The 12,321-nt window shown below is 36.5% G+C and overlaps 3 protein-coding genes across 3 annotated transcripts; 2 read left to right on the top strand and 1 right to left on the bottom strand.

Moving 5' to 3' along the window:
* LOC116000529 (pentatricopeptide repeat-containing protein At1g74600, chloroplastic-like) lies at positions 1 to 1,923 on the top strand. The gene has a single exon (XM_031240622.1). It carries the CDS (start codon positions 94 to 96, stop codon positions 1,885 to 1,887), a length of 1,794 nt encoding a protein of 597 aa, XP_031096482.1. The 5' UTR covers positions 1 to 93; the 3' UTR covers positions 1,888 to 1,923.
* A 1,898-nt stretch (positions 1,924 to 3,821) lies between these two features.
* Positions 3,822 to 5,584, bottom strand: LOC116018880 (40S ribosomal protein S11-like). The gene is made up of 6 exons (XM_031258905.1): positions 5,469 to 5,584; positions 5,334 to 5,374; positions 5,135 to 5,235; positions 4,352 to 4,496; positions 4,175 to 4,264; positions 3,822 to 4,084 (listed from the first exon to the last, which is right to left on the bottom strand). Exons 1-6 carry the CDS (start codon positions 5,478 to 5,480, stop codon positions 3,994 to 3,996), a joined length of 480 nt encoding a protein of 159 aa, XP_031114765.1. The 5' UTR covers positions 5,481 to 5,584; the 3' UTR covers positions 3,822 to 3,993.
* A 2,767-nt stretch (positions 5,585 to 8,351) lies between these two features.
* LOC116000966 lies at positions 8,352 to 12,321 on the top strand. The gene is made up of 9 exons (XM_031240849.1): positions 8,352 to 8,707; positions 8,794 to 8,987; positions 9,603 to 9,784; positions 9,936 to 10,220; positions 10,526 to 10,584; positions 10,674 to 10,710; positions 10,836 to 10,907; positions 11,028 to 11,352; positions 11,689 to 12,321. Exons 1-9 carry the CDS (start codon positions 8,578 to 8,580, stop codon positions 12,073 to 12,075), a joined length of 1,671 nt encoding a protein of 556 aa, XP_031096709.1. The 5' UTR covers positions 8,352 to 8,577; the 3' UTR covers positions 12,076 to 12,321.

The following is a 12,321-nucleotide window of genomic DNA, read 5'->3' as shown; positions in this document are numbered from 1 at the left end:
AATGGTCATGCCACCATATATTCATACAACAGAGCCATAGATAATCTCATAAAATGTGGGTCTTTGGACTCTGCCCTTCAACTGTTCGGTGAAATGCCCGAATGTGATGTCATCTCCTGGAACACTGTAATTTCTGGGCTAAACCGATCTGGGTTTCCCAGAAAATCTCTCTACTTCTACAAAAGTATGGTCTCCCAAGGAATAACTGAGAACTCTTCCACATTCTCATCTGTTTTGAGTATATGTAACAATGCAGGTTTTTACAGAAAAGGGTTTGAGATACAATGTAGAGTGATAGTCTTTGGTTTGGATATGAACATATACATTGTTAGTGCTCTTGTTGATCTGTATATGAAAGTGGGTCTCATAGAATTTGCATTGAAACTGTTTTATGGCTTGCCTGAAAGGAATTTAACATTGTGGAATATTGTTTTGCGTGGAATTTGTGATTTAGGAAGGTCAAAGGAGTTATTAAGATTGTACACTGACATGAAATTGGCAGGTGTTGAGCCTAATGGACTTAGTTTTTGTTATTTACTAAGTGGTTGTGGTAGTGGGAGACTTCTTCTTGAAGGAAGGCAAATACATTGTTTTGTGTTGAAGAATGGGTGGTTAGTAACAAATCTGTTTTTAGCCAATGGTTTGGTTGATTTTTACTCTGCTTGTGGGGTTCTAAGTGATGCCAGGAAATCATTTGAAGGTATTCCACCTGAAGATGTGATATCATGGAGTTCAATGGTTTCTGTGTATGCTGCCAATGGACTTTTGCAGGATGCTTTGAAAGTGTTTGAAAAGATGCAATCTTGGGGGAAGAGGCCGTCGGCTCAATCTTTCTTGGGACTGTTAAGTTTATCGAGTGCGAGAAAAGAATTGCTGCTTGGAGAGCAAATTCATTGCTTTGTCCTAAAATTGGGATTTGATTATGGAAATGTTGTTATTCAGTCTGCTTTGATTAACATGTATGGGAAATGTGGGCACGTTGAGAGTTTGGTGTCATTATTCGAGAATGCCCCCGAGGCATCTCTTGAGAGTTGTAACTCGTTGATGACGTCTTTGCTGCATTGCAACGTTATAGAAGACGTATTAGAACTGTTCGGTTTTATGGTTGACGAAAGTATTGGATTTGACGAAGTGAGTTTGTCCTCGACGCTAAAGGCATTATCATTGTCGGCCTCAGTGAGCTTGAATAGCTGTGCTTTGTTGCATTGCTGTGCAATAAAGGTCGGGTTTGAATATAACATTGTGGTTTCATGTTCCCTGATCGATGCTTATTCAAAATCCGGTCACATTGAACACTCTGATCAGATCTTCATAGAGCTTCCTTCACCTAATGCCATCTGTTTCACCGCTATGATCAATGCATACGCAAGGCTAGGAAAGGGAACCGAGGCCCTCGAGATGTTCGGAGCTATGATCCAACAAGGCCTAAAGCCCGACGAGGTAACATTTCTGTGTGTATTGATGGGGTGCAGCCACTCCGGTATGGTGGAAGAGGCAAGAACAGTGTTCGATTCAATGAGAACACATCACGGGATCAACCCTGACAGGCGACATTATTCATGTATGGTGGACCTTCTCGGGCGCCGAGGTTTGGTGAGTGAGGCCGAAGAGTTGATGAACTGTGCTGCAACAGTTGAGGGAGATGCTGTGATGTGGAGCTCGTTGTTACGGAGTTGTCGAACTCATAAAAATGAGCAAGTGGGAAGGAGAGTTGCAGAGAAATTGATGAAGCTTGAAGCAGAGGAGGCTGCTGTTTGGTTGCAAGTTTCAAACTTTTACTGTGAAATTGGGGATTTTGATACCTCAGTGCAGATTAGAGAGGTTGCAATGGCAAGGAAGATGAGTAGGGAAATAGGGTACAGTTTAGTTCACAATAAAGTAGTCTAAATGGCAAATTATTGTCTGAACCATGATCTAACACAGTATTTTGTCGACCATAACAAAAAGTACATTTTTAATATACTTAAATTATTCGTACTTTCCACATAAGGAAGGTTACATGCTCGGTAGTCTCATCCAATCATAGTTAATATAATTGTTCATAATTTTGTAAGGAAAGAAAATGAATGAGAAACCCAAATTACATCATAATTCTAAAAATTAATTGAACAAACAAAACATATTTACATTTCAGCCATATTTTTGTTTATCTACATATTAAAACCTATACATGTAGAAAAACAGTTTTTTTCTACATATTAAAACCTATACATTACATATTCTCAAAAAAAAAAAAAAAAAAACTATACATTACAAAATATAGGGGCATTGAAAATACAAATCTATACAAATGAATGTTTACAATGCATACAGGGTAATTTAATTTGTTTCTAACAAGAAATATATAATACAATCAAAAATATTTCGTATACTTTCAAAAAAATTTTAATCTCACTTGTGTTTAAATTTAATTAGAAGAAGAAAAAAAGAATGTATAAAAATCATAATCTCCCTACTAAATTATGCAATCAAAGTATGTGGAGTAAAAAATAGAAGTAGGATTAGGGATTTGATGTAGAATTAATGTGCGTATTGAATCAATACTTTCTTTGAAAAGTGCGGAACCCTAGCGGCCGACTCATCCTGAGCGTTGGGATCCTCCATCGGCACCGGCGGCGGCGGCGGCATGCGTAACCTGGTCAAGAAGTTATCGCGGGGATTGGAGGTGTGGTGATCGTCGAAGTTGCGAGCGTAACTTAAAGGATCGTAGGTGAAATCGGTAGAGGAGCAGTAGCAGCGTTGGCGTCTGCAATTTCTTCTGGATTTGATCCATCGCGAAGGGGACATTGGCGCCACGGACGACGACAAGGAGCGCCGGCGATGGAAGCAACAAGAAAGGTTAACGGAGAATGAGAATGACTTCTTCTTCCTAGAGCTTAGAGAAAAAGTCTCGTGATCATCCCCCATTATCCTTGCCTCAACAAACTAACATTAATTTTTTCTTTTTTTGGTTTTGTTTTTTTACTTGAAAACGAAACGAAACAGAGCGTTGTTTATGTATCCTCTTTGTTGGGAAAAGAGCGGAGGGGATGAATTCATTGCATATATGAATGAATGAACAAATTAAAGGTTACCTTACAAGTATGGTGTTTTGAGTGGTTTTGCGACAATTCCCAAAATATCTTTATGTACATCACTCTCACTTTTTTTTTTAACAAATAAAATAATTTGTGATGTTAAAATCTTTTACTAAACGAGATAGAGTAAAAAGAAACCACAATTGGTACACCCATGATGTATTGGAATCACTATCACTAGTATTAGGCACGCCTAGCGCCTAAGCAACCTAAAAAATCCAAGTATATTTATAATCTCTAAAATTACCTAATAATTTGAGTATATTTATAATCTCCAAAACTAGTCTACATATATGTTAAATGATTTTTATTAAGTACATGACTGAAAATATAGAAAAAGAATAGTCAAGTAGACAAAAAAATCACACAACGAGTTAAACACAGACTCAATCGTGTTAAGCGCTCAACTCAATCAAGTTAGACACTCAACGTACCTAGTCAGCCAATTAGTCAATTAGCCAACTAAAAGCCGTCTTGGACTAAAATACGTATATATGTAAATGAAGAAAACACTATATTTTGAAGTTGAATTATCACTCAAAGCAATCATGTTTCTCCTCCACTTTTTTAAGTTTAGCTCTTGACTCGAAAAACATTCCCATGTGACATTAGAGTTGTATCAGCATTTATTTATCAAAATAAATTCAAGAAAACCACCCTACACTGCATTTCAATTTTCAAGCCGCCCTTAAAACTCATTTCCTTATAACAAATCTTCACAACCAACAAACAAAACTCCCAACATAGAAAACCCTGTTAACATTAATTTCAGTTAAGCAATTTGTAAATTCAACGTACACAAAATCAATTGCAAGTAGTATTATAGATAAGATTCCAATGAAATAAAAATGTGTTCAACGAAAACAATAAAAACAGCTCTAGCACAAACTTTTTAACAAAAAGGGTCACATCGCGTTCACATTCCGGTGAATGCCTTCTTCCCACCACCAGCAGATCCAGCGGGGATCACCTTCAACACATTGAATCGAACCGTTTTGGACAATGGCCTGTTATGAAGAAAGACATGTCCATCATTCTAGACAAAATCCTATAACAGGATAGAGATTAGAAGACGGGTTAAAAGCTAAGATATTTACCTGCACTGTCCAATGATTACGTGATCCCCTTCCTTGACACGGAAGCATGGTGAAATGTGAGCAGCAATATTTGAGTGGCGCTTCTCATACCTGGAAGACCAATCAGCAAACTTGTCAAGTTTAGAAATATGAAAATAAGCAAAATATTCAAAACAGCAAATCATAACTAGCACTTGCCTTTGATACTTCTTAACAAAGTGAAGGTAGTTACGACGAACAATAATGGTTCTGGTCATCTTTGCACTGTGGCACGTTCCAGCAAGGATACGACCTCTGATAGAAACAGTACCAGTGAAGGGGCATTTCTTATCAATATATGTTCCTGGAAAGAAGAGAAGAGCATTTGTTGGTCAATGTATCAGAATTACTTGGATAAATAAAAACATAATGTTTCCAAGAATGAGAAATCTTGAATAACACACTTTAGAATAAACTAGTGATACATCTGGTTTCATAAGAAAGTTTAAAGATTTAGCTTAAGATTAGGGCCATAATATAACCATTTAAATTTAATTCTACTACCATCTATTCCTTATATTACCAATTGAATGAGGAATCATATAACCCTCTATACATTTTACTTTCCATGATCAGGTACTTGTTATTGATGGCTAAATGAATTTACACAGAATCTTACCAAGCAGCATTATTCCCCAAGATTTCTCATTTGCCACAAGATAACAATTTCCAAACAATCAATCGCATAGTTACAGTAAAACAGTCCCACACTGGTCTCAAGATTAATCATCCAACAACAAAACACAATTCATTTACAAACTGCTGAAATCAAGACATTCAATACAATAGCTGCACTCATGTAAGAGTAAGAATAACAAAACCTAATTTGCAAACAAAAAAAAGAAAAAAAAATGGCAGTAAGCGAGAAGAACTGAAACTAGAACAACATCCATATATGTGCTAAATTTATTCAGTAACCAACTCAGAAAAGTATATGTGTACCTTCAGTAGCCTCACGGGGTGTCTTGAACCCGAGACCAATGCTCTTCCAATAACGATTTCCTCCCTTACCGGGCCGCTTTCCCTTACCAGTCTTCTTCGAGCTGCCAATTCAAATGAAAATAAATAAATCAGTGTGCACTCACATATAATAGTGCATATTGGTACCATACTAGGAAGGTATATGATCGCATAATCATACCTGAGAAAAACTCCTGGCTGCTTCAAGAAAGCCTTCTCCGTCTGCAACACAAAGCAAATAGATTCAATTTCACCGTAAATTCACAGCACATTGATTTACATACACACACAGATAGAGAGATTTGAGGGGGAATACCTGCTCTGCCATGGTTGGAGGCTGCGAGGTGCTATGGACGTGAAACGGAGCAGCTAAAAACCTAGGCGTTGCAGAAGCGTCTGAAGCTAGGGTTGCCTTTAAACTCCAAACCCTAAAATATGCTAGGGCTTTGGATTAGTGTAAATTATAGGCCTATTTTATCCAATCCAATGGGCTTATTCCTTCTATATAAGCCCAAGGTCAAAACAACGAAGCCCAATTGCATAGAACTGGAAGATCAGATGATAAAATAATGTAAATGTTATTAGGAGCTCATTGTATAATTAATTAAAGTCTTTGTCTAGAAGTGGAAACACAATTTTTATTACAAACATCTCAAATCTGTACTAGTGAGCATTTAATAGCAAATTTCTAGTGTTATTGCATTCATTCAAATACTTTATCTTTATTATTTTGGAGTAATTAACTCATGCCTCATTCTAATTATATCCATCAATAAGATATTAGTATAAAATACAATATAACAATTTAAAAAATAAAAATTAAAATCTTACATCATGGACTTCAACACATAAAAGTGCATGAAGTTATTTTTTATTTTATTTTTCATTCTAGCAAGCATATAGTGGAGTTTAACTTTGAATAAACTCTATCATTTCAAAAGATGTTTAAATGACATATATGACTATGAAAAATAGATAAATACATAAATATCAAAATTGTATTTGATTCTCGTACTTAAAAAGGCGTGAACAAATACCATTTTAAAAATATATTTTCCAATAATGAAGATAACTTTGAATTTGGTATGTTGGGTTAAAATTTAAATCCACTGTCAATTCATACTCTTTTTCTAGTTTTTTTTCCCTTTTAATAATAAGTGTATTTTTACTTTCAAATAATAATAATAATAAGTGTATTTTTTTATGATAAATTTTTGTCATATATTTTAATTTTATTAAAGGTAAAAAATAGATCAAGAATAAGGATTTTTTTTTTGGAAAACACAAGAAGGATGAGCTTATCATTAAGGTCAAGTGGGGTAGCTCAAGTGGCAAATGAGCTCTCTTTATGGGGAAAAATTCTATAGAACCTAATACCCGGTGAATTTATCAAAAAAAAATAAAATTAAGGTGCTTGCTAACATACTTAAATCACTACTAGATGAGATTATATATGAGAATAAAGTGCTTTTGTGCTAGAGAATGTGACCACATATGATACTTGCTTATGGAACATAACATTTTCTTAAGAGGAAATGACAAGGTATTGATAGTTACGCAATATTTAAATTGCATACGGACAAGGCCTACAATCACATTGAGTGGTATATGATTAAAGATATTATGACCAAATTGAAATTTTATGAGATGTGGGTGAAGTTATTTATGGAGTGCGTCTTTAATTGAGTATTTTTATTGTCACTGATGGTGAAAAGTTTGGACCTATTTGCCCTAACATGGGTTCAAGCAAGGTGATCGATCCACTCTCCGCTTACATATTCATTCTAGTAGATGAGGGACTCACAATACTGATCAAGAATTATGAGAATGTGGAGTTTTCAAATTGTGAATATGGAGTATAGGATCTGTGAATGTAGAGTTTGTGTTCTGTTGCGATGAGGAGCCGTTAACGCCGTTAATTTTTATTTTTTTTTAATTTGTGAAACGACGTCGTATTGGACCTAGGTCCACGGCATAACAACCGTATGCTTTGGCCTAGGGTGGCATTTCATGTTTTGGTCCGGGTTCTTTTTTTAGGTTTTGAAAAAATAAAACTTTTCGATTTAAAATTCTAGTTCGATTCAGTTTCGACTCAAATTTAGTTCAAATCAGTTTGTGAATCCAAATATTTCATAGTACTCTTACGCACATAATTGCTTATTTATTTAACTAATAATTTAAATTTCAAAATCTAAACAAGTCAACCAATTCTAATACTATGGAATTAATAATTTTGAACTAATTTTAATTTTAATTTTCAAAATTAATTTACAAAATAAATATTTGTCTATTATGAAGGTTACAAACTGATTTCTAAACCAATATTAACATGACTAAATCCTATTTAATTCTATCTCTCCTATATATACGTATGGTTGAGCAGAAGAAGAAGATTTTAATACCAAGAAAATCAACTACCCTATATTTTTCTCTCTAGAAAACTATGTTCTTCCTTCTTCCAAACTTTTTTGTGTCCAAATCGTTGTTCTAGTTTGTTGGGATTTTATTGTTTGAGTGCTTAAACCATAAGTCGTAATTCGTTTTATCCTAGGAAACCTAGTGATCAGTGGTTCAAGGTCTTATGTCTTGTGTAGGGGACTCTTCCTTTCATTTGATCTTTCATGATAGCAACAACTTATTGTGTAGTTTCTCTCAATTTTTTATTTCTTTTGTAAAGTGATTTGCGAATTAGGTTGCCCATACTTTAAAAGGTATTCCGTTTATATGTTCAATTACCACAAGTGATTTTTTAACCCTCCTAAATCCTTATGTACTATTTTATCTTTGAATGGTGACTTATGAATTGTTTTGATTTCAAAATAAATAAATAAAAGAAGGAGGATATTATTGTGTGGCCACTGGTGGGTCCTACGTTAGAGCATCCAAGTCAAAAAGTTACCAGCAGCGGGTAGTGCTGTAATTTCTTGGAGAATGTGACCACAAAAGTTTTGCACATTTTAGGGGCCCAAATTAGTACTCCGTATTAAATATTTTCCATCGCCCTCCAGATAATGGCTGATGGCTCAATCATCCAACCCAAAATCAAGTTACAGTACAAAGCATAATTAATCCCACTGATTATAGTGCGTAATTGTAGTTGACAAAATATCAACCGAAATAGATGTGATATGCCATCTGCATCATTTGTCCTTTTGCCACTGTCCATCACACTATCACACTCGCAATTCTCTCACTCTGCACATTGTTGTCCAAACTCAAAATTCCACAGCCACTGCCCACCCAGCTCTCTTTCTGTCTCTGTCGTCATATCTGTTTCTGCTCACATTTCTACACATGTTCTTCACCACTTAGTTCTCTCTCTCTCTCCTTAAACTCTAGACATCAGTACATCACAGATTCTTGATAACTTTCCCTCTCCAGTGCCCCCAAGGAGATTTCCTGCCATAGTAGCTGCTACAAACACAATGCTGTGCAAAGGGTCACTCCTCTTTTCTCTTCTCACTATTTCCTTGGTTTTCTCTTCCTCTACCCTTCTCTGTTTTGGAGGAGAAGAAAAAGCAAAACCACAGCACATTTCCCACTTTCCCCTTTCAGGTTCTTTACTTTACCTTTTTCCTGGTTTTTTTTCTTCTTCTTTCTTGAGCTACCCACTTAATTTTAATTTTTATTATTTTAAAAAGGGGAAATTTATAGTAGTGATGAAGTGATTTTTGGGGAGAGAAGAAGGGTTCTTGATGAAGAACCCAATGATGTTGAACCTCCACTGAACTCATCACTCATCCTGGCTGCTAAGAGGACATATAGGAAAGACCCTCTCGATGATTTCAAGAGATACACAGGTGGATGGAACATTAGCAACCGCCATTACTGGGCTGTAAGTGCTAAAGCTTTTACCTTCTGTCTGATAAACTAGTAAATTTTGTGACTTTTTCAAAATTAACTCTCATACACCCATGATTATTGTGAAGAATGTACTTATGGTGCTGCATATGTGTGTTTTTTGGTATGCATGTACCATCTTTGTAGCTAAGGGTGCCTTAAAAGTTGAGACCTTTGCTTTAAAAGTGTGAACTTTGCTTTAAAAGTGAGAAAGCATATCTAAGTTGGGTGATGAAATCTCAGTTGGTGTTATTATAGTGCTGTTTCTGAATTTACTGAAGGATATGTGGGCCAAATAATTTACTGCTATATTCAAATAAATGCCTTTACAGATTGATTTTTCCCCTAGAAATTAAAGCAAAGAGGGGGACCATATATGAGATTTATACAATACAGTTTTTCTACTCTTAGTATTTGTTCAGGAAAGTATTGATTTAGGTGCATTGTTTGCAATGTACAATTAAGATGTAAATATCTTAGCAAGAACCATTTTGTTCTGGAATTTTAAGTTTTAGCTAATAAAGACCATATGTATATGTAACCCTCTTATTAGTTCTGCACATTGATATTTAAATGGCCTGTTCTGATGCTAGAATCTGTTTTCGTGCAGTCTGTGGCTTTTACTGCAGTTCCGTTCTTCATAGTTGCCCTGATCTGGTTTGCTATCTTTGGACTATGCTTATTGTTCATTTGCTGTTGCTACTGTTGCTGCCGAAGGGAACCTTATGGATATTCTCGAATAGCTTATGCTCTTTCGCTTATTCTCCTTGTTCTGTTTACCGTAGTTGCAATGTACCTCTCTCCCTCCCTCTCGCTATCGGCTCTCTTGCATGTGCACACATATACACTCACACTGACCACAATAAAGAAAGAAATAAATCTGCCAAATATCTTATTTCTTCCTTCATTTCTAATTGTTCTTTGGTTTTTTTTTGGTGTTCAGAGTTGGATGTGTTATTTTATACTTTGGCCAGGGAAAATTTCACAGTAGTACAATAAACACTTTGGACTATGTAGTAAAGCAGGCAAATAGCACTGCTGGAAGTCTTAGGGATGTTTCGGGTTATTTTTCAGCAGCCAAGCAGATTTCGGTGGATAAAGTCTTTCTCCCCGCTAATGTCCAAAGTGATATTGATGGCATTCAAAGTAAAATCAATTCTTCTGCTAGTGACCTTGCCCAGACAGCAGCCGACAATAAAGATGATATAAAAGACGTGATAGAGTCCGTGTAAGTGAATATAAATAGGAATCTCTCTTTTTCTGCTTTGTCTAAGAAGCTCATTTCTTTCAGTCATAATAAGAACATACTTGTTGGGCGGAGGCCAGTGAAAGACCAAGCCTGGCAATTGGTGGCCAGGAGATTGTTGGGCAGAGGTCAGGCTGGTGAAGGGCCAAGTCCAGCACCCTGCCCCTCTCGAAAATGTGGTGGCGGTATATAAGGAAATAAAGTTTCGCCTTCGTTGTGAGCCATAGCTTTTGGTGCAATGGTAAATGCTTAATCCTAACAATACTGATATACAAGCATGAATGCAGGAGAATTGCGCTTATTGTACTATCGGCTGTTATGCTTGCCTTGACATTCCTTGGATTTGGTAAGATTTTTAAGGCCGGTGCTTGACAACATTTTCACAGTTCTGTTTACCGATTCATTCGATTTAATCTTCTTCATTTTTTTTTCCAGTGTTGTCAATCTTTGGAGTGCAGTTTCTCGTTTACATGTAAGCTAGGCAGTTTGTATCATTGTTCTATACCTCTATCTCTCTCTCTCTCTTTATTCTCGTGTTATTTCTGATGTTTCATTGCATTTCCCTCTAAAAGGAAGCTTTGCTTGTTTTTCCTGCAGCTTGGTTATTGTTGGATGGTTTCTTGTAACAGCGACTTTCATTTTATGTGGCATATTTCTTCTTCTACACAAGTAAGATATTTGTTTTGGTTTTGTTTTTCTCATATTCTAATTAGCAACTTGTGCTGTCATGCTTTCTTGAATTCATGGTTCATTGGTGAATTCATTTTGTGCTGGATGCTTGATATGCAGCGTCACAGGAGACACTTGTGTAGCGATGAACCAGTGGGTCCAAAACCCGACTGCTCAAACGGCTTTGGACGATATACTGCCTTGTGTAGACAATGCCACTGCACAAGAGACTTTGACGAAAACCAAGGAAGTCACGTCCCAATTAACTATCGTCATTAACCAGGTCATAACCAATGTGTCCAACAATAATTTTGCTCCTGTTTTTGTTCCGTTTTACTACAACCAATCTGGTCCACTGGTGCCACAACTTTGCAATCCATATAATAGTGACCTGACTGATCGAGCATGCAGTCCCGGTGAAGTGGATTTCAACAATGCAACACAGGTACTACATTTAAAATGTTGAGCATATATAATATATAAACATAAATGTGCAATCCAACTATCAGCTTAGACTTTTAGTTGAGATAGAATACATAAGAGCCAACCCCATGCCAAAGGTTAACTATGGTCCACGTGTTGCTTGTAGTCTGTCAAAAAGTAACCAAGTTGCACATGTGAGGGGGTGTGTTGAGCATATATATATATAATATATGTGCAATTAAATTATCAGTTTAGACTTTTAGTTGGGATGGAGCAATGCTTCAATTCCTCTCAGCGTCTATATGGAAATTTGTGTCGTTTCAGAGGAGAAATTGATCTTCACTTTCGCGTCGTGCAGGTGTGGAGTAAGTACGTGTGCCAAGTATCTCCTAGTGGCTTGTGCGTTACTCCCGGGCGACTGACTCCAGATTTCTACAGCCAGATGATGGCTTCCGTAAACGTGAGCTATGGCTTGTACAATTACGGGCAGTTCCTGGTCGATTTGGAAGATTGCGATTTTGTCAGAGACACATTCACCGAAATACACACAACTCACTGTCCTGGTCTACGGCGCTACAGCCAATGGGTGTACATTGGCCTGGTGATTGTTGCAGTTTCAGTAATGCTTTCGCTCACGTTTTGGGTGATATATGGGAGAGAAAGGCGGCACCGGGTGTATACAAAAGCGCATAGGCCAAAACCTGCAGAAGATGAGTTTGATGGAGATAAGTACATTGGGGAATAGTGAGCAGGGTTTTGTGTGCATATGATGTTGAGGGGAAAGTTTGTAGAGGCCTTGACATATACACTATTTTAGCTACTCTTCTCTAGCATCTTTATCTTTGGGGCTTGAACCTTTATTTGTGGATTACTAACTGTATAAGAATTTTTTTGAGAACGGGTGATTCTGTTACAATGTAGTACTACAAAAAGTCAATACCCTCATATTAGGATTCGAACTTGAGACCTCTCATTTGAGAAGTCACAGCTA

Source organism: Ipomoea triloba, chromosome 1 (genome assembly GCF_003576645.1).
Source record: "Ipomoea triloba cultivar NCNSP0323 chromosome 1, ASM357664v1".
Classification (NCBI taxonomy): Eukaryota; Viridiplantae; Streptophyta; class Magnoliopsida; order Solanales; family Convolvulaceae; genus Ipomoea; species Ipomoea triloba.
Note: the sequence above shows the minus strand (reverse complement) of the source record. Positions and strands in the feature narration are given on the sequence as shown.

Excerpts from the sequence above, each read along its gene's own strand:
- LOC116000529 (XM_031240622.1), top strand. The coding sequence starts at position 94 with ATGCCCGAATGTGATGTCATCTCCTGGAACACTGTAATTTCTGGGCTA.
- LOC116000966 (XM_031240849.1), top strand. The coding sequence starts at position 8,578 with ATGCTGTGCAAAGGGTCACTCCTCTTTTCTCTTCTCACTATTTCCTTG. Across the intron at positions 8,708-8,793 it reads TTCCCACTTTCCCCTTTCAG|GGGAAATTTATAGTAGTGAT; the intron begins GTTCTTTACTTT and ends TATTTTAAAAAG. Across the intron at positions 11,353-11,688 it reads ATTTCAACAATGCAACACAG|GTGTGGAGTAAGTACGTGTG; the intron begins GTACTACATTTA and ends CGCGTCGTGCAG.
- LOC116018880 (XM_031258905.1), bottom strand. Across the intron at positions 5,236-5,333 it reads CAGCCAGGAGTTTTTCTCAG|CTCGAAGAAGACTGGTAAGG; the intron begins GTATGATTATGC and ends TTGAATTGGCAG. Across the intron at positions 4,265-4,351 it reads TTTGTTAAGAAGTATCAAAG|GTATGAGAAGCGCCACTCAA; the intron begins GCAAGTGCTAGT and ends TTGGTCTTCCAG.